This window comes from Hippichthys cyanospilos, chromosome 16 (assembly GCF_059441005.1).
Source record: "Hippichthys cyanospilos isolate Australia breed blue-spotted pipefish chromosome 16, RoL_Hcya_1.0, whole genome shotgun sequence".
In the NCBI taxonomy this organism is placed as follows: domain Eukaryota; kingdom Metazoa; phylum Chordata; class Actinopteri; order Syngnathiformes; family Syngnathidae; genus Hippichthys; species Hippichthys cyanospilos.
In genome coordinates this window covers 18,696,802-18,716,419 of record NC_142384.1, presented here as the reverse complement: position 1 = coordinate 18,716,419, position 19,618 = coordinate 18,696,802, and the positions used below count along the sequence as shown (strand labels likewise).

Below are 19,618 nucleotides of genomic sequence, written 5' to 3'. Positions count from 1 at the left end.
TGTTATATAAAAGGGGGAACAAAAGAAAAAAAAAAAAGGAAACGGGAAGGGAACGCGGGCCGACGGGTCAGCGTTGAACGACAACGCGACGGGGTCACGTGACAAGTCGCCGTCCTTCTTCGGACGGGTCCTGCGACGGGACGCTGCGACCCGAGGCCGCGCCAAAGGCCGACCCACCAAACGTGCAAAAATAAAGAATTTGCCGCGCTTTGTCACCGACGGAAAGGCGTCTTGAGAACGGCTCCAGAAAGCGGCGGCGGTCGCAAACGCGGTCGGACGCAGGTCGCCTTTGTTTGATGGCGCCGGAAGACGGGGGTTCCGAAGAAAATATGGGATTTGTACCGTGGGTCAAAATGACCCGGAGACATTACGATTGTTCTTGAGAAATGAGCAAAAGTCACGAGTTGAAATAAAATATTGCGTTTGTATCATAGCCGTTTCTGACACGTCTTCAAGTGACCCGGACATTGTTTGCGTTTCTTGCAAACAAGCGTGGCGGGAGGGTTAAGCGCAGCCTACGTCTTGGAGCTCCGTGACACGAAAAAACAAAGAAGAAAAAAACCCGAGCGCATATCCCTTGCCCCTGCATCATTTAAAGGTCCTGCTCGTCACTGTCAGGTTTCAGCGCTCCTCGGGTTTCACGCGGCACAAAGTGGCTGTAGTTCAGGTGTAAAGCGGCGGGCGGGCGGGCGACGGGCCTCCTCCGTCGCTTCCCGCCGTGGGATCGTGTTGCCCGGTCCCATCGGGTCAGGTCAAAAGACCGCTCGTGATTGAAACGTTAGCCCTGCGCGGACTTGCTTTCCAATTCCCAAAGGGCTTGCTTCATTCTTCTGCAAGACGTCACTCGACGGACAAGTGACCTACATTTGCAAATTGCAGTCCTTTGTTTCCGCCAGTCTTTTAATTTGGTAGCGTTTTCGCGAGTCTACCGGTTTGTTTTTTTTTGTTTTTTTTTTTTTTTTTTTTGGGGGGGGGTCCGATCAGATTTCGGTCGGTTTTTGTCGCCGGATGAATCCAATCTGACCAAGGCCTCCGCGATCCCAAATCCTGGCGCATCTACACTAATTCAAACTATTTTGAGCAACGGGACTCTTGAACTGGGACTTGAACCAGATTCCAAGGTGTATTATTCATCGGGGCCCTCCACGCACGCAGCCAGCATTTTCCTTGTGACGCAATCAATGGCGACAAATTGATTAGAAAATTGCACACCTTGGCTTCAGAGCAGACCTCTTGCTCTCGATGACTTTGACGCTCACCTTGTGGCAAACATTCGTCTGTCAATCGATCTACTTGTCCTCCCAATCAAGTAGAGAGAGCTCCTTTTCCACATCTGGTCATGTATCCACTCATAGAGCAATCAGATTTCCCGTCTTTTGACTTTTTTTTTTTTTTTTTTTTTACTTTAAACAGCTTTCAAGTGAACGACATAATGCAGCAGCGCCCTCTGGCGTATCGGCATGGAACCTTGAAATGGAATGGAAAAAGTGCAATCAAAATTAAATAAACTATGAAAACAACATACTGTATATATTTGAAATGGAGTGAAAAAACGGAATTCCAAAAGAAAGAAATCAAAATATAAAAGCAGAGGTTCTTGGGCAGGAAGTGACGTCAGGTTGAGTTTTCGGTCTCTTTTCCGGGGGGGCGTTGGTGACTGTCAAACTCACGCTGCTCCCTTCTGTCTGCGACTTGCGTCCCGGCTCGCTCGTTTGCTTATCACTCTCATTTATTTTTGTGGCGAGCCGAGCGAAGCACTTTTGCCGGCCAGTATGTACCAGGTAAAGCCTATATGCGGGGGTGACATCAAGGTTGACTTGCCCACCTGCATGTACAAGCTAGCAAATATCCACGCGCGGCCGGCGGGCAACAGCTGCGGCCACGAGCACGCGCTGCAGGTAAAACTCAAGGCGCGTTCTTTTCTCTCTCGCTTTTTTTTTTAGATCGACTTTACCTGTAATTGTCGTGTAGCCCGCGAATGAACGCGCCGTGCGATTCATTCGAAGAAGCTAGCTAGCTCGCTGGCTAGCGAGCTAGCTAGCTTTCGGGCTGCTGACGCAACTCGCGGTCGCGTCTGATGCTTTGAAAGCCTGGATAACAGCAGCAAACCTCTGTCATTCTTTATCCTACCAATTTCCGTTTTCAAATCAAATTTCTGCTGTGACATGAATTGGCACGCCACTAATACTCCCATAAACGCCACATTTTCTCAAGTTCTATCTCTGTAAATATTGTATTGGTGTGTTGGATATTTGCCTTTAATGATTCAACGTAATTCAATTTAAACTATTTATTTTTGGTAAACCTCTCCTCCCCAGGAAAACATATCACACTCGCACTGGTGACCAAATAAGATCATAATCTATTAAGAATTGTGTAAATAAACCCCTAATTGCATCCTTTTGGACATTTAACAAAAAAATCTACACAAAGCAACTTTCAACAAATGTTTGCTTTATACGGGCTTTGCACATTTTACAGGTTAGTTTTAAACTGAAATAAACAACTTGCACCAAACCCTCATTTCAACTAGACACATTTTGGACCAACCGATGTGTTTGTTACTGGAAAATATATTAAAGCAATTTGAAAAATGATTTAAATTTCAATTTAAAATATGATCTGCACTGTTAACACGGGAGCAGCAATAGCTAAACATTTTTAACATTGAAGGTATAAAACTTGATTTTTTTTTTTGTCAACCATTTATCACTAAGGTGATTTTTAAAAAAACACACCTGCAGACTTTCACAGTGTAGCGCCACATGGTGCCATGGGGGGGGGGCATCCCCTTCATCCCCTTGGCGTCATACGTCTCATCATTTGTCCCCTTGGCATCACGTCTCACTATTTGAAAGGGAGCGGCCTACTGAAGACGTTAATGTCCGAGCGCGGGGACAAATGCCATCTAAGTTGGATGTAACATTTGTTTTGGTCAGCGGCGCAGCGCTCAAGCGGGTCAGTTGCGGCCGCCTCGCAGCGTTTGAATCTCAGCGGCGCCGCGTGGAGTTTGCATGTTCACTTTGGGCTAGCGTAGTTTTTTTCAGCGCGCTCCAGCTTCTTGAAAACGAGCACGGGGTCGGTCGGGCCGGTCACCGGACCGGATGGTGCTCCCCCCCCGATTTAACCCTTCGGAATAATTTGGCGTTTTCAGAACGGCGAGTCGGACCCGGCCGTGCGAGCCCTGGAGGCCCGCCAGGACGAGATCATGCGCAAACTGCACGAGCTGAAGGCGGCCGTGGAGGGCCTGGCCGAGACTGTGAGCGCGCCCGACGCCGACGCGGACCCGACGGTCGGCGCCGGCCCCTCGGCCCGGAGCTCCGGCGCCGCCGCCTTCGAGGGCGCGGCCGACCTGGACGCCTCGCTGGGGAAGGTAGGACGCGGCCTGAAATGCCGTTTTGCCGAGGCGGAGACCCAACAGTCGCCGACCAAGCGTTTGGAGCGCCTCTTATTAACCCCGCATCAAGTGGAGATGTTCTCATATAGCCGTAAACCCGGAGTCAAACGAGCGAATTTGCGGCGCCGTCCCGGCCGTTATGCCAACGGGTTTTGCAAATGCGCAGACGGCTACGTTTGACTTCCGTATCGCCCGAAGGACCCGGGCGCCCTCCGCGACGTGGTCATCAACGCCGACCCGGCGCATCCGCCGCTCACGCTGCTGGTCCTCCACAAGCTGCTGTGCCAGCGCTACCGGGTGCTGTCCGCCGTCCACGTCCACTCGTCGGTGGGCCGCGTGGCGCCGCCGCTCCTCTCCTGCCTGGGCCCGCGCCACCCCGACAGCTACGCCCGCCATCTCTTCCAGCTGGGCTTCACCCTCATATGGAAAGACGGTGAGCGCGCGCGCGCCAAGCTTACGGGCGGCCGCTGAAATATCGCCGCGGTGCCCCTCGGAGGCGAAAGCGAGAGAATTGGCCGGACGCCCCATTACGCTTTATGCGCGCAGTCCCCGAGGTGCAGATGAAGCTGAGCGTGCGCAACACGTGCCCCGTCCAAGGCGAGGCCAACGCGGCGCGCTTCCTCTTCAAGCTGCTGGCGCCGTACCCGCGCGAGGCGGCGCGGGCCACGCTGGTGGACGCCTGGGTGGACGTCGCCTTCCTGCGGCTGGCCGGGGGCGGGGCCAAGGAGCGGGCCGCCGCCCTGCGCGCCCTGGACGCGGCTCTGGCCCGCGGGCCCTGGCTGGCCGGCGCCGACGTCTCGCTGGCCGACGTGGCCTGCTACTGCCGCCTGCTGCCGGCCCCCGCCTCGGCCCCCGCCAACGTCCTGCGCTGGAGCCGGGCCTGCCGGAACCTGGGCCATTTCGGCCCCGCCGAGGCGCTCCTGCAGTGACGGCCGTAGGACGAGGGCGCGCAAACGCAAACCCCTCGCCCGCTTTGCGCCTAGCCGATAAACGGCGCCGGCGAAAGGCTTTGTGCGGCGGCCGGCTCTTCCTTGTCCAAGGCGGGGCGGGCCAACCGCGCGCGACCTTTTGGCAAATCTGTCGGCCGCGAGGCCAAACGGCCGACGGCGTCGGCGACAGCCGTCGCTTCGATCCTGACGTAAATCCTGAAAACTCTTGCCCGTTCGGGACTCGAAAATAGAAACGCGCGCCTAATAAAGGCTGTTGCCTGTGCCCAGTTAAGGCTTAACCCTTGTGCTGTACTTTGTCCAATCGTTTGATCTCTACATTAGAGCACCGTGGAACTGAGCTTTCACCCAGATGGGGACAACGGCGAGTGGCAAAACTATGCGGCAGCACGAAAATACCAAAGTTGTCTTTACCTTTTAGGGGGGGGGGGGGCGTTTTTAGTTCCCTCTCTCTCGTGAACAGATTTTACCGGCCTCTTGATTTCAAAACTAGGTCAACGTGCGACAAACACTTCAAATTGAGTTGACTTGGGTCCTATCGGTCCTCCGACCCAAACTCTTAACTACAACGCGGCCCGCCATAAAATTGAGTTTGGGGAAGGCGTCCTGCGTCCATTCACGCGGGCGTTAGGTCGACTCTGGCCAAAGAAAGTGCACAACACCCGTCTTTGAGCTTTTACAGCATATTTTAAAAAATATTCACAACAGTCTCAATCAACAGCTGTAGAAAAAAAAAAAAGGGCGGCAACGCGGGAAATCCCAACGTCCCGAGTGTGTGTCCTTTGATTGTCAATGGCCACGTTTCGTAGCAATGAAGGGAAAAGGCAGGAATGGGACTTGCTTTGTCGAGATGAGCCGTTCTTTCCTCAGGCGGTCCCCTTATACTTCCAAATGTCTTTGCGCTATATGGGCAGAAAAGCCACGCCCCTTCCACCTGGGCGCCATCCGCTCCCGCTGCTTGAACTCGCCTGGTATTTTGCACCACCCTTGCAAAAAAGGGCGCATTCAAATATTTGGAGCTTTCGCCCATGCTACAAGGCTAATTGGTTCATTGCAAATGTTTTTGCCCATTTCCCCACAAGTTGCAGATTAAAACAAACTCTATCCCCAATCAATTGCGGGGTTCTGACCGTTAACGTCCCGATTGTAAATCAAATTTTAAGAAAACCGATGAGTGAAAGGTTGAGGTTCAATATTTCGGAACGCGTTGATCTCATGCCCAGCCCCGTCGTTCAATCGAGTAATTGATTATCAAACTAATCGACGGGTTCGGTAATCGTCGCGCGCAAGCGTTTAGCTTCCAATTGTCAAAACCTTCTGATTTCAGTCCGCCGATTGAGAGCAACGATCCGCTACGAGCGAAAATTCGCAAACACTTTGCGGAGTACAACAATCGCCGTCGTGTGACATTGCTCAATTACTCTTCAGTTCCCCCCCCCCCCCCCCCCCCCCCAATGCACTTTAACGCAAATATGAAATCCTACGCGATCGGCGACGGAAAATCGACCGATTCGCGGACGGACTCAGCTGCCCGGCGCGCGGCAGACGGCGCCGTTGTAGCGGAGCAGCTGCACGCGCTCAAAGTAGTCGTCGGTGAGCAAGTTCCTCTGCGAGGCGGCCACGTTGCCCTTCTGGCTGAAGAGCCTCTGGACGGGCGCGGCGGACGGCAGCGCCGTGTTGTACTTGAGGAAGAGCTGCCTGACCCGGGGGAAGTCCTGCAAGCACTCCAGGCTCTTGCCGGCGCCCTCCACGTACTTCCGGATCTCCTCGTCGGCGCCGCGCTCCTGCGCGTGGGCCGACAGCTTGGCCGAGCCGTAGCTGAAGAAGTCGTCCTCGGACTTGATGGCGGGCGGGCCGCCGCCGCCGTCGCGCGGGCGGCGCTGGCGGGGCGGCGGCCCGGGCTCCTCCAGCTGCGAGGCCTCGGCGGCCAGCAGCGCGCACATGTCCTCGCGCTCGGAGGCGGCCAGCCACCACAGGCGGAACTGGGGCGTGGTGGCCGTGGCGAAGCGGGCCTCCCGGCTGGCGAAGAGGTGGCGGAAGCGGGCCTCGATGGCGGCCACCATGGCGGCCACCGCCTCGCCCAGGTACTTGGCCGAGTCCCTGTGCTCGTCCAGCTTGTTCTTCAGGCTGAGCACGGTGGGGATGACCAGGCCCAGGTAGCACTTCTGCTCGGCCTGGAAGAGCTCCAGCGCGAAGGCCAGCGGGTGGAAGACGGCCACGTACTCGCGCAGGAAGTCCATCTCCTCGGGCTGCAGGCGCGCCGCGTCCAGCCGGGCCGACAGCTCCGTCAGCTCCCGCTCGCTCAGCGAGGCCAGCTTGCGCAGGGCGCAGTACTCCACGTTCCAGCGCACCACGGCCGGCACCAGCGGGGCCATGCCGCCGATCTCGGCCGCCGCCTCCATGCCCACCTGCAGCAGGTGGCACTTGGTCCAGATGGCGTGCACCTTGGACATGGCGCCGTAGAACAGCTGGCACATGGCTCCCTGCGTCACCGCCCGCCACAGGTCCTCGCGCACCACCCGCTCCAGCGTGTGCGAGGCGCAGCGCCGCACGCCGGCCGGGAAGAGGAGCGCGTCCCGCTCGGCCCGGCCCTCCAGCAGGGCGCAGGCGTCCTCGAAGACGCCCACGTCCTCGTCGCCGCCGTCGGCCGCGTCCGGCGCAAACTCCTTGAAGACGGCCACGAAGGGGCTGGCGTTGTCGGCCACCGTGGCCCGGACCTTGCCCTCCAGGCCGTAGGCGGCGTGCGCCTGGCGGATGCGGGCCGCCAGCGCCTCGTAGCCGGGCCGCCCCGGCACCCGGGCGAAGGACAGCGCCGCCGACTTGCGCTCCAGCGACTCCTCGTCGATCCAGTGGCAGGTGACGCCCAGGAAGCCGCCGGCGTCGGCGCCGCCCGGCGTCCACAGGTCGGCCGCCGTGCACACGTAGCGCACGGCGGCCAGCTTGGCCGTCAGCTCCTGCCGCATCCGCGAGAAGCTCAGGTCCACCTTGGAGAAGAGCGCCGCCCGGTCCATGGGGCGCAGGCCCTCGCTGAGGCCCGCCAGCAGCCTCCGGAAGCCGGGCTGCTCCAGCGCCTGGAAGGGCTGGCAGTCCTCCACCATGTAGTCGAAGACCAGCTGGTCCAGCTTCTCCTGGGTCATGCACTTGGACAGGATCTCCGCTTTGATCTTCTTCAGCTGGCACTGGCCGCTCTCCTCGCCGTTGTACTCCTCCTTCTTGCGGCCCCGCTTGGGGTCGGGCCTGGCGTCGCAGCCCAGGTGCGTCCGCTGAAACACATGGCCCGTCAAAGCCCGCCGCCCAAGAAACGCTCGATTGGTTTGAAAAGTCCGGGGGGAAAGAGTTTGGATCGCGGATGTCAAACGCGAGGCCGCGTCCAAAACCAAACGATGACCCGCGTTCAACTCGGCGACGAAACTTTAACTTGGAGTATGAGGAATAATCAAGTCGAGATTTTGCAATGTTTCGGGCTTTGTTCTGTGACGGAAACTTCGACGCTAATTCGACAAAGTCTTCTTATTTCAAAACTACTAAGCCATCAATTTATTGTGTGCGCTCATAGTACTACGAGATTGAAAATCATCAAGTCAGCCCAACGAGGGAAGTTGCAGCTACACAAAGGACATAGAAGCAACAAATCCATCGTTTGTCGAGTACGATCAATTCGAAACGGTACAAATACAAGCGTCAATAAATTCAAAAGCTGAAAGACATCAAGCAAATGTGTTTCGGTATCATTTGTTCAACCAGGGAGTAATTACGAGACAGAACTGAGAAGCTACGTATCCCTCGCTACGTCCATTCTTCATTCGTGTTCCTATTTGGGCTTCATGTGACGTGATTTTTTTTTATTGATTCCGGAGAACGAGGACGTATTCCTCCCCCTTTACAACATGCCACACGCACTTCGCTAACTATGTCATCTTTGCAGCTCGTCTTATTCGGATCGAATTTGTGTTCGCGCGTTCGATCAATCAAACGTTTTCGCTGAGGGTTGAGCATTTTCATCCAATTAGCTTGCCGGCGTCCCTTTTGTTTACGTTCGTCGTTCCACTCGTACAGGCGATCCGGGATTTTTGTTTTCCCCCGCCTAGCCGCGATCGTGCGAACGGGGAGCTGAATTCGGCAAAGCGATCGAATGCTAACCGAGCGATCGCTCGCCGAACCGAGGCGCACCGGACGGATCCATTTCGGTGGGCCTCGCGCCAAGCGGCTAGCAAGCGACGACAACAACAAAAGTTGGCCGGCCCACTTACGTCCAGGTGCTTCTTGAGGTTGGACGTGGACGTCTTGGACGTGGACAGCAGGTTGACGCGCGGCAGGCACAGGTTGCACTGCACGATGATATTCTTTCCTTGATCCGCCTTGTAGGTGAAATGGTGGCGGTAGCGCCAAGAGTGGATGGCCGACTTGGTCTCGCCGCAGCCTTCGGGGAACTCCGCGTCCATTTGGCCGAGCCGCGTGGGAGCGCCCAAACAACACGAAAGCGATCGACGCAGCCTAATCCGAGTTCGCTACTCGGGGGGGGGTGGTGGGGTGGGGTAAAAAAAAAAAAATCACTACAGACAGGCGGCGGAGCGGAGAATTCCTCGTGGACGACGGAAAGGGGGCCGGCCTTTGTTTGGGCGGAAGCGGTCACCGATGGCGGCGAGCTCGGATGACGCGCATGCCCGCGGACGCCGGAAAGCCGCGCGCATGCGCGATACCTTGGCCCACCCCCTCCAAGACGGCGATCTGGCGACACCCTTTGGACGTTTAGGGATCGTTAATTTATCCAACTTTGCGATTTGATCTCTGCCCGTTTTCGGAGAACGGAGGAGAATTTTGCCTTTTTAAGCCGCAGAGCTGGCCTTCCCATCACCCGGCTTGCTACAGCAGCGTGGATACGAGAAATGCGTGAGGGCCATTGGTGAAAAAAGGCTCCGTTCCACTTCCGCCCTTGCGCTATACCAGCCCTTAGCAAATAGAGGGAGGGCAGGATGACAAGGGAGACGCCCCCCCCCCCCTTCCAGGGAACAGGCTTTGCCTTTGCCACGTTCAGTGTAATTGCACTTTAACGGCACTGGGTGGTGCAGTGGCTCTTTCATTGTCACAGTGTGCGGGGAGCAACTTTGACAGTCAGTCACATCAGTCAGGCACTGATGCAACTGGTTATTTTTTCTTTTTCAAACTAACCTGTAACCCGTATCAGCACTGTAAAAAAAAGTAAAATGTAAGACTGAGTTGAAAACTGATTTGTATTGTTTTTCTTTTCCTTTGTTAACGTTAGCAGGGGTTACTGTTTAGAAGAAGAAGTAGAAGGAGAAGAAGCAGAAATCAGTTGACTTTTAGGTACATTTCAGTCCGCATTTTTGTTTTTTGTATTTTTATTTCGGAATCATTCGATTCGGCATTCGCTAGGGCGATAAGGTGTGGAGTGCGCGGCTCCGCCTATCGGGACGAGGGCGGGCTCCGTTAAAAGCAGGGACGCGGCGCACCGCGAGCCACGCCGGAGCCACGCCGGAGCCACGCCGGAGCCACGCCGGAGCCGAATGAGACGCGGCAGCAGCGGGGGCAGCAGCGGGGGCAGCAGCGGGGGCAGCAGCGGGGGCAGCAGCGGGGGCAGCAGCGGGGGCAGCAGCGGGGGCAGCAGCGGGGGCAGCAGCGGGGGCAGCAGCGGGGGCAGCGCGAGCCGCTCGGCGCTCGCCGGCCGGGCGTGAGAGGAGGCGGCATGGCGTGGTGCGAGCGCGGGGTTCAGACGCTGCTGGCCAGCGCGGGCGCCTTCGCCGCCTTCAGCCTCATGAGCATCGCCATCGGCACCGACTACTGGCTCTACTCGCGGGCCTACATCTGCAACGGGACCAACGCCACCGGCGACGAGTCCCAGCCGCCGGCGCCGCCGCCTCCGCCGCCCAGGACCAGGAAGGGGGACCTGACGCACTCGGGGCTCTGGAGGATCTGCTGCCTCGAGGGTGAGCCGAAGCCGAAGCCGAAGCCGAAGCCGAAGCCGAGGCCGAAGCGCAAAGCCGAAGCCGAAGCCGAAGCCGAAGCCGAAGCGCAAAGCCGAAGCCGAAGCCGAAGCCGAAGCGCAAAGCCGAAGCGCAAAGCCGAAGCCGAAGCGCAAAGCCGAAGCCGAAGCGCAAAGCCGAAGCGCGCGCGCGCCTGCCTTTTACGCGTCGGTCGCGCTCCGCAGCCAAGCTTCTGGCTTCCTTTTCCTGGACCGAGGGATTCCCCTGAGGTCAGGGCCGTCAAACGTCCGTTTGGTTGCCACGGCTTCCCTCGGTCTCACTGGCCCGATGTCACGACGCTTTTTATTTCCTTTGGTTACCGCAAGAAAACTAAGCAAAATGCATTGCGAAAACCTCAACTTTATGATTCATTGGAGTCGTTGTCAAAGTCTTTGTGAGAGCCTCTTGCACTGGCGGGGAGCGTTTTGGCCAACCCCACAAGATCGGACCTTACTTTCAGGGTGGTTAGGGGAGTCAAAGATGCGGGCCGCGAGTTGCCCGGCGGGCGTGCTTTTTGCCACATGGCGGGGACCCCGGCTTTTTGCTGTCCTTGTGAGAACCGGGGCCGCTTCTGATCATCTTGTCAAGTATAAAAATGAGCTGATTTTTTTTTTTTACAAAGGAAAAACTTGCAATGTTTTAAGATGAATAGTTATGTTGATATTTTATGATTCATGGTGACGTGCACTAAAATACTAGTACTTTAAATCGTAAAACCTACGGCCCGCGGGACAGTTTTGGCCCGCAAATGAGTTTAAGAGAGGATTTTGTAAAAATGAGCAGAATTTTTTAAATATATGTAAAACTTGAAATGTTTCATGATTAATAGTCGCGTTAATATATAAGAATAATAGTGATGTCGTACTAGAGTGCGAGTATTTAACATAGTAAAAGCAGGGGTGGCAAGCATGCGTCCCGCGGGCCAGCCAGAGGATTTTGTAATGTACTTTCATCCGCTTTGAATGCAACACATGGCTTGTCAAAGAACTGTTACGTGCCCCCCCCCCCCCTCCAACATCCCCGTTGCCTACATGCGCTCACGTTCACACCGGGAGCGAGAGGGGAAAAAAAAAAAAAAAAAAGAAAGAAGCTCATGTGGCGTGTCCATTCATTGTGAGCAAAGTGCCCAGTGATGTTGGACTTTCATTCACGTCTTGCGTGATGCTGTTGCTTGGCAACGTCCCTGCCATCGCTATGGAAACGTGCCCAGCGCCGATTTAAAAATAGATGACTCCGAGACATGTCATGTCCGAGCACTTAAGTCAAAATTCACATCCAAAACATTACTTTTATTTTGCGAGTCATTGCCACAAAACAAAAGTGTGCTTGTCTTGACGTCTCATTTTAGCCCCCCCCCCCAAAATAAAAAAAATGCACATTCATTCACGGCACAGGAGAAGCTCCACTGATTCATACGTGAAACAAAACCCCAAGAAATACATACTGTTTGCCACCGGCATATGTAAGTATACGCTGGAAGGAGTGGCGCAATGTCCATTGCGCTGAGGCAAAAAACGTGGCAACAAGTGTGTGATTTCTATTTAATGTGCTCATTACCATTTAGATACCTTCAGAGTCGTTATAAAATAGCACACGAGATCAAATTTAGCTTCCTGTTCAATATTTCAAATCGAAATAAGTTGCTATGAACACACACATACGATATTAATTGTAGCTAGTTTAAAAAAAAAAAAAAGCCAAGCTCCAAAAGGAACGCTTGGGCGACCCCGGTGTTTTGCTTTCGTAGGTGTGCAAACAACCAGCGCCCGGCTCGCTCGCGCCGGCTCCGTTGTCATGGCGACTCGGAAGCCTAGCCGAGACCGGGATGGGGGACCCGCCCTCGCCTTTGCGCACGCGTGCAGGCCTATGGGCTCGCTGTACGCGCCATTAATAGTCACGTCAATAGCTTGTGATTAATGCTGAAGTTGTCCTCAACTACGCTACTTTTTTAAATAGTAAAAGCAGTCAAATGATTTTTTTAGAAAGGGAATTTCTACAGATCTGTATCTCCCATTTCAAAGAAGCGTCGAGTGTTTGCATGGGTTGTTTGCTAGCGCTCAACAGTGACCCTTGAGAAGGTCACGGCGAATTCGAATGATACGGATGCAAAAGTGTTCATTTGCAGTGAGACTCAAATGACGAAGTGTTTCTTGTTTGGACACGGAGAGCACCTGGAGAGCTCGAAATCTAAAAGGGGGCTGTGGGCGCCGCATAATGACAAGCTTCCTGTCAGCGGCAACCCGTTGGGTTTGTGGGCTTTTGTCAAACGCGCACCGACTGCACGTGGCGACAACCTCGGGGGATGGGAGAAGCGACACGTGAACAATTTCCATGACCCTTGCGAAGCTCGCTTGCCAAATGTGAAATTGCACTTTAGAGCACATAGGCAAAAGGAGAATTTGCAATTTCCAGTAAGAAAACAACAAACTCCCCTCCTTGATTTCTGATTTGCAAACGACCGGCGGGCGTCCAAAACGAGTTCTGGACGCTCGACACCACCAGACCATTTCAAGCGGACCGGCTTCCCTCGTCGCCTCAGCCCAATGGGAGAAGTTGGCCCGCGACAAAAATGGCCGCCGGGGTGAAATTTCAGCTCCCCGGTGTTTTTTTTTTTTTTGTCAATGCTTTCTCGCTCTTGATGAAAGCGATGAATGTGTTTTTCTTGCGGAATTGTCACAGGGCGTGTCGAAATAGAGCGCGGCCCCGTTTTCCGACGGCGGCCAGACACACAAACTTGTGCTCCATTTTTCAGATGACGCTAATTAATTTGGATGTCCCCCATTAGGCGGCGGACCTATTTAATAGCCCCTGAAAGATTTGAGCGCCGACACACTTGCTAAGCGTTTGGCCTCGCCTCCCGCTCACGCGCAAAGTCTTGCGGGAAGGAAAAGAGCTATTCTTTCGAAACGGAAACCGGCGACAAATGATAGCACTTGTTGTCGGGATAGTAACGCAAGCGCGTTGATGTCATTTCCTTCAGCCAATAGCTAGAGAATTTCCCACGCGCTTGTACAACACTCGAAGGCGCCGTCGAGAAAATGAAGCATCGTCTTTTGCCTCCGTCTGACGTCTCGTTTCCATTTTAAGCCAAAGCCTTTTCATTCATCGGTGCGCCAATTTGGACGACAATGTTGTGAAAATTGCCTGGACGCTAAGGCCGAGGCGTCACTGTTCAAATACTGCCTGCCGCCGGCTTAATACGCCCCGCGCTCAGCCTGTATGGAAACAGTCCATAAAAGACACGCCGGCGGGGCCTCGGCGCTCACGCCGGCGTGGCCTCGGCGCTCACGCCGGCGTGGCCTCGGCGCTCACGCCGGCGACTGAAAGGCTTCGTGCAAATGAGACGCTGACGCACGTCTAATCAAATGGCGCCGACGTTTGCGCGTTATTTACGGCTGCACCTCCACTGACCCCGACAAGCCGACAAGCCGCTTCCTCCACGACACTTTTCTTCCTTTTCTTTTTTCAACGCCGCCGCTTTTTTTTTTTGTCTTTTGTCAATGCATCGCAGGCATCAATCAAGGCAGCTGTTACCGAATCAACCATTTCCCAGACGACAACGACTACGACACGGACAGCTCCGAATACCTGCTACGTAAGTGCACCCTTGATTCCGGGGGTCGTACGGCCAACGCGGCCGGGCGTGCCAGAGGCTGACCGCCTCCCGGCCCCCCGGCCCCCCGGCCCCCCGGCCTTGAGCGGGACACCCGTCCGCTCCAGCAATTTTGACCTATCAAACGTAAACGCCAATGATTTTTGGTGTTTGGGCGTCAGGTATCGTGCGAGCCTCCAGCGTGTTCCCCATCCTGAGCACGGTGCTGCTCATGCTGGGGGGCGTGTGCGTGGGAGCGGGCCGAGTCTACGGCAAGACCAACAACATCCTCCTCGGCGCCGGGATTCTCTTTGTGGCCGCAGGTGAGGTCAAAGTCTTCCAGCTCCCACATTAAGCGCGCCGTGCGCGTGCGCGTGCGCACGCCCGCGTCCTGGAAAGGTTTCTCGGAGTCCATCGTTTATGGTTTTTTTATCGGGTAAATTTCACGATCAAACAATCTCCCTCACGACAGCGATGCGCAGCCCCGACAGCCGGGCCAAGCCGCTTCAGCGAGCAAAGAAATATCCTCAGAATAGGGAGACCTGAGCCGCGCACGCTTAGCTTTACGGAAGACGAGGAGCACGCGATTAGACGGAGCTATTAGAGTATTTTGACTGGCGACGCCGTCTCGTTCGCGCCCCCCCCCAGGCCTGAGCAACATCATCGGCATCATCGTCTACATCTCCAGCAACGCGGGGGATCCCAACGACAAACGGGACGACGACAAGAAGTACACCTACTCGTACGGCTGGTCCTTCTACTTCGGCGCCCTGTCCTTCATCGTGGCCGAGGCCGTGGCCGTCCTGGCCATCGACATCTACATCGAGAAGAACAAGGAGGCGCGCTGGAGGGCCCGGCGCCGACCGGTACGCTCCCTCTCCTCGTCCTCGCCGTACTCGCGCATCCCCAGCTTCCGCTACCGCCGGCGGACGTCGCGGGCCAGCTCGCGCTCCACCGAGGCCTCGCGGGAGGACTCGCCCGTCAAGGGGCTCGGGGGCGCGTCCCCGCCGGGGCCCCCGGACGAGCTGTCCATGTACGCCCTGGCGCGGGACGGCGCCGCCGACGACGCCTACGGCCCGGAGCGAGAGGCGGCGGCGGACTTCCTGCAGGTGCGCAACTGCTTCCCCAATGACTTGAAGGACGGCGTCAATCGCAGGACCACGCCCGTCTGAGGGGGCGGGATGCCTGCAGTAGACGTAAGGATACCCGTGTCAAAGAAAAAACTCCTGCGCTGAAACGGAAAAGTACGGCCCCAAATGTAGAAAAGCCCGTGTTGAGCGCGTCCTTGGGTAACGCGGCGCAATGAAAAAGAGGCTTTTTTTTTTACCCCCCGCCCTTGTCGCCCTTGTCGCCCTTGTCGCCCTTGTCGCCTCTGTCGCCTTACTAGTAAAACGCCGCTGGCCCCTGCGCGGCCGACTCGTAGGCACGTGGAAGGCCGTAAACCCGCCCGGGAGATTTTGGTCCCGGGAGGGCGCCGACGCCGAAGGAGGCCTTTCTTCGCGGGAGTGCGCGGGGAAAAAAGGAAGAGCGTCTCTCGGCAGTAAAACTTTCATCCGCTACGTTCCCGGGGTTAGGGTTCGCGCCGCGGGCTAGCCCGTCTTTTAGTGAACGACGGGAAGCAAGTTACATTTTAGAAGAATAGGCAAACCTTTCCACCATATGAACCATGAAACGTCTATTATCGAGTGGATTTGCGTAACGTGACTTAATATAAAGCAAAGGCCCGTTCTCATAAGGGCTCCCGATAGATCGGCGCCGCGCCCTCTGTCCGACCGAGGGGAAGCGCGGGCACCCTCGCTACCAAGCCGTAGGAATGTCACATGCATCCAAATGTATTATAGAAAAAAACCGCGACCATTGTAAACAGCTCGCTTTTGACTAGGTCTGAAAAGATAAGAAGGTTTGATTTCCTCATGTCGGTTTCTTTTCCATTTCGTGCTAATTCGAGACGTCTGACTTCCGATGCGTCGATCCGGCTGAGCTCCAGGCAGAGAAAGCCAAGTGTCTTCTTGATTGTTCCAATGTATGGACGGGCTGGGGTGGAAAGTTCTGGCTTAGAATTACAATAAATGTGGAAAAAATCATTGTGCGCTCGCCTCATTTCCTCAAAACGGCAGTGGACGCCGACGCTCGGCCATGTTTTTGTTTTCCTTTTGAATAGGAATTTGTTTTCGATTTCCGATGTTTAGGCACATTTAGGTAGGGAAATGAGAAAAAGGGGCTCTCGCGGACTGAGCCTGGCCGCCCCCGGCGTGCGCGTTGACCGGAAGGGTCCGCGCCCATGTTTCGGGGAGGAGACGGCATCCGCCTGCCTCCGCCCTCCGCCCTCCGCCATCCGCCTGCCTCCGCCCTCCGCCTGCCTCCGCCCTCCGCCATCCGCCTGCCTCCGCGTTTGCTGTAAATGACTTTCTTGTCATAAAGAGCAGTAAAGAGCTTGTCCTTTTTGTCAGTCTCTAACATTCCGCTCGCCGACTCGCTGCCTTTTTCCCAATCGCAGCTTATAGCGGACGCTGATTGGCTGCGGTGGGTGGGAGGCTTAGTCAGGAAGACATGAAAACGGAAGAGCAGGTGCGAGTTTTCACCTTTGAAAAATGCCACCGGGGCAGAAGGAGGAGCGCGCTTAGCGATAGCGCTCGAGGAGCTCGCGCTTAGCCTAGCGCATCCATGCAGAGCGCCCACAGCTAATGCTAACAACAAACCTAACCCTAATCTGCTACGGTAACACAATATATAGATAGGTTTTCAAAATGTTGTTTTAGGTATTACTAAAGGGAGATGAATCAGATCAACGAACTACAGATGGCCGTCTCTCCATGTCGTACGGCAATCTTTTGACCGCTGCAATAAGACAATGTTCTATGGGTACGTGGCAAAATGTCCTTTTTCTTGTATTGCGTCTCCTGTTTCCTCAGCTTACATCGAGGCACGCTGCGGGGCTCTCGCCGCTTCCAATAACGGTGTGAAGGGAAAAAAAAATGGTTTGGCGTGACGGCAAACGTGTCAGCCGCGCGCCTTGAAAAAGGTCGAGCTCGGGCCGGCGCGGCTCCGCAAACAATGGCAATTATCCGGCCGCTATTTCCGCACGGAGCTTCGCTATCGGTTTTTTGGTTTTGTTTTTTCCGCTTGCTGGCGCGAAAGGTCACTTGCTAAGATTGCTTTGCCGCGTAATTGGATCGCGGGGGGAACAACGGCCGCACGCTAATTCCGTGCAAGAGGGTCAGGAAAAAATCAGCTTCATTTCACCGCTCGTGCCGCAATTGGCCTCCGGTTACCACTTGAACTCCGATGCCGTATTTTGCGCGCTACAGGGCGCGTGGAAAAGCCTTCACATTTGTCAAAAGCCGGCAGCGTGCGCCTCGTTGCGCGGAAAATGCCGTATTCGCTCTATTGGCTTGCCTTGGCCGCGCTACCTTATCTTGAGGCCATCTCCTTTAGCGAAGCTCCATCTAGCGGAGGTGCGACGCGAGCCCACCCGCCATTGCAGCTTCTATTCTATACACCTCATAATGAATCGCGGAATGCTCTCAGCCGGCAGTTGGAAGTGACCCCATCCCGATCTTTCCGTTCCTATGCGACGACCTGTGTCCCATGTTCTTCACGGCAGTTTGGTAAGCAGCAACAGATCTGAAGAAATGTCGCAGGAACATTTGTGAAAATAATGAAATGGACATTTTTTCTGTACATTCACATTCCCAAACATCTTGTGGAACAAATGAATTTCGCAAGTAGAGGCAGATTGCGAATAAGAGGTACGTAGCTCATCGTTTGATGCCTGCCGTGATATTACATACGTGGAAAGAATTGGTGTGTTTAGGGTTAGGATTTTGGCCTTCTCTTTGGTGACGCGAGCAAAAAGCAGCACAAGCCTTTTTGCGCCGAGGTGGGACCATCAAAAATGAAGCCGATGCTAATTGCGCTTTTGGAACGCGTGACTAAAAGCACTCCAGCGTCTCCGCCGCGTTGTGACTCATCGTGGGCAAACTTTTCGCCAGCTTCCCTTGAAAAGATCATTTGCATAAATGCCTTGATTTTCTTTTTTTCTGTCGCCATGGTGACGGAGGAGCCAGAAACTCAGAACTAAGTAGCGCTTATGTCATGGGTGTCAAACTCCGATCCTGGAGGGCCGGTCTTTTGCTGAGCCAATCATATGTGAGAAACCTGGAAAACAGGCAGGATACCGGCCCTCCGGGACCGGAGTCCAACACCTATGATCTATAGTCAGTTTTGGCCTCCAAGTGTTTTTTTACTGCTTTTTGTTGGATGGATCAAGATCAAGAGACGCAAACTGGGGCAAAATTGACACTCGGAGGGTAAAAAACTCCCACGCGGTCTTTGACAATGAGTGTGCACACGTGTACGCACACTGTGCATATATACACGTACGTATGGATAGGGCCCGTCCCCCTGAACATTTTTAGGGGTTGAAAAATGATATTTGCTATTTATGACCCAGCCCAAGTTGAGTGATAAAAAATGCATTTGATTTACTTTGTCAGTAAACTTAAAGTGGAGCTGACAACCTCTATTTTGGAAAAAAAAAAAAAAGCTCACTGATTGGACATGCTGCTCGTTCTGAAGAGATGTATGGCAACCGCTGTCTCCATGGCGACGGGAAGGCAGCGGCGTCAACAGGCGCGAAGGGATGATGAGCGCGCCTGAAATGTGTTGTGAACGCTGCGACGTTTCTCACACGCGCAAAGGACTCAAACGTATTTCCCCGTCGTCCGTGCCATAAACACGCCGGCCGGCCGGCCGGCTCCTCGCCTTTTCATCTGCAGGTGAAAATGAGAGCTGAGCCTCGAAATGGGATAACCCCCCCCCCAAAAAAAAGAAAAGATGCCGTCCCCTGGCAATACGTAGAGATCCGCTAATCCATTATGCGGGAGCCGATCGGAGGGACCGGGCTCATCTGTTCAACTTCACTTCCTGCGTGTTTGAGCGCCAGCCGGTGGAAAGAAGGGGACGCCGTCGCCGACGGCTTTATCAAATATTTACAGTACTCGTCGTATTTTGAAAGTCAAAGTGCAAAAGCGCTTGCGTCTGCTAACTTTTTGTTTTTCCCATGTCGGACGGCGATGTGGATTAAAAATTGCGGAAAGCGACTTTGCAAGTAAGAGTGCGCGAGGGGACGAGTAAGGGATGGTTGTGCCGCTCACGGAAGGGAACTCCTACAAGATGAGAACCGCGGTGAAACGCCAACGCACAAAGGAGCCGCTCACGTCAGTTGGACGGAGCCCGGTAAATTCGCAACGCCCCAAAATGAAAAGGTGTCTGTCGGGCTCATCTTATTCCAGCTGCACAAAGCTGTCACGCGTGTGAAAGGGTCTTTTGAAACAAAACCACACGCTGTGGTCGGTCGGCAAAGTCTTGTAGGAATACCTACTTTTTCATTCCGAGTCAAAATGCGGCTATACTTTTGGAATTTTTAGAGATGCTGACCTTAATTCCGGTCACCACCGGCGAGTGAGTGAGAAGCTGCGGCCTGAGCGCGGATGCGGCACAGGCCCTCAAGAAGTTCCTTCCGGGCGCCGGTTTCGGACGCGCCCCAAAACGCTGAGAAAACGGAAACTCCACCGCTAAGTGTTGTTTTCCACATTTGCCCTGGGAGCGGGACATGAAGACGTCACGCCCACTTTGCGACGCGCCGCCACGGACGCCGAAGGCCGGCTAACGATGCGCGGGGGCCAGAAAGCGGCGTCGC

The 19,618-nt window shown here is 54.9% G+C and overlaps 3 protein-coding genes across 7 annotated transcripts in view; 2 read left to right on the top strand and 1 right to left on the bottom strand.

Annotated features, from left to right (window-relative positions):
- The first annotated feature begins 1,636 nt into the window (after window positions 1–1,636).
- On the top strand, window positions 1,637–4,625 carry aimp2 (aminoacyl tRNA synthetase complex interacting multifunctional protein 2). Of its 3 annotated transcripts, none has more exons than XM_088437728.1 (4): window positions 1,637–1,898; window positions 3,155–3,373; window positions 3,596–3,830; window positions 3,944–4,625. In XM_088437728.1, the coding sequence occupies exons 1-4, from the start codon at window positions 1,773–1,775 to the stop codon at window positions 4,324–4,326; spliced, it is 963 nt and encodes a 320-aa protein (XP_088293854.1). In that variant the 5' UTR covers window positions 1,637–1,772; the 3' UTR covers window positions 4,327–4,625. The 3 variants fall into 3 exon arrangements, with proteins under 3 accessions (XP_088293854.1, XP_088293852.1, XP_088293855.1); XM_088437726.1 differs by having other exon boundaries at window positions 1,637–1,910; XM_088437729.1 differs by having other exon boundaries at window positions 1,647–1,781.
- A 1,165-nt stretch (window positions 4,626–5,790) lies between these two features.
- Window positions 5,791–19,618, bottom strand: part of LOC148411211 (uncharacterized) — a 22,832-nt gene continuing 9,004 nt past the window's right edge. Inside the window, exons 3-5 of one of the 3 annotated variants that reach the window (XM_088437714.1) lie at window positions 8,595–8,852; window positions 7,284–7,607; window positions 5,791–7,247 (exon numbers count right to left, since the gene is read on the bottom strand). In XM_088437714.1, coding sequence (XP_088293840.1) covers window positions 5,868–7,247; window positions 7,284–7,607; window positions 8,595–8,852 — 1,962 coding nt within the window. In that variant the 3' untranslated portion in view covers window positions 5,791–5,867. Of the gene's footprint in view, window positions 7,608–8,594; window positions 10,321–19,618 lie in introns of those variants that run through there. The other 2 variants (XM_088437713.1, XM_088437715.1) reach the window with 2 other exon arrangements.
- LOC148411212 (voltage-dependent calcium channel gamma-4 subunit-like) lies at window positions 9,964–16,361 on the top strand. The gene is made up of 4 exons (XM_088437723.1): window positions 9,964–10,289; window positions 13,837–13,920; window positions 14,100–14,240; window positions 14,566–16,361. The coding sequence occupies exons 1-4, from the start codon at window positions 10,049–10,051 to the stop codon at window positions 15,087–15,089; spliced, it is 990 nt and encodes a 329-aa protein (XP_088293849.1). The 5' UTR covers window positions 9,964–10,048; the 3' UTR covers window positions 15,090–16,361.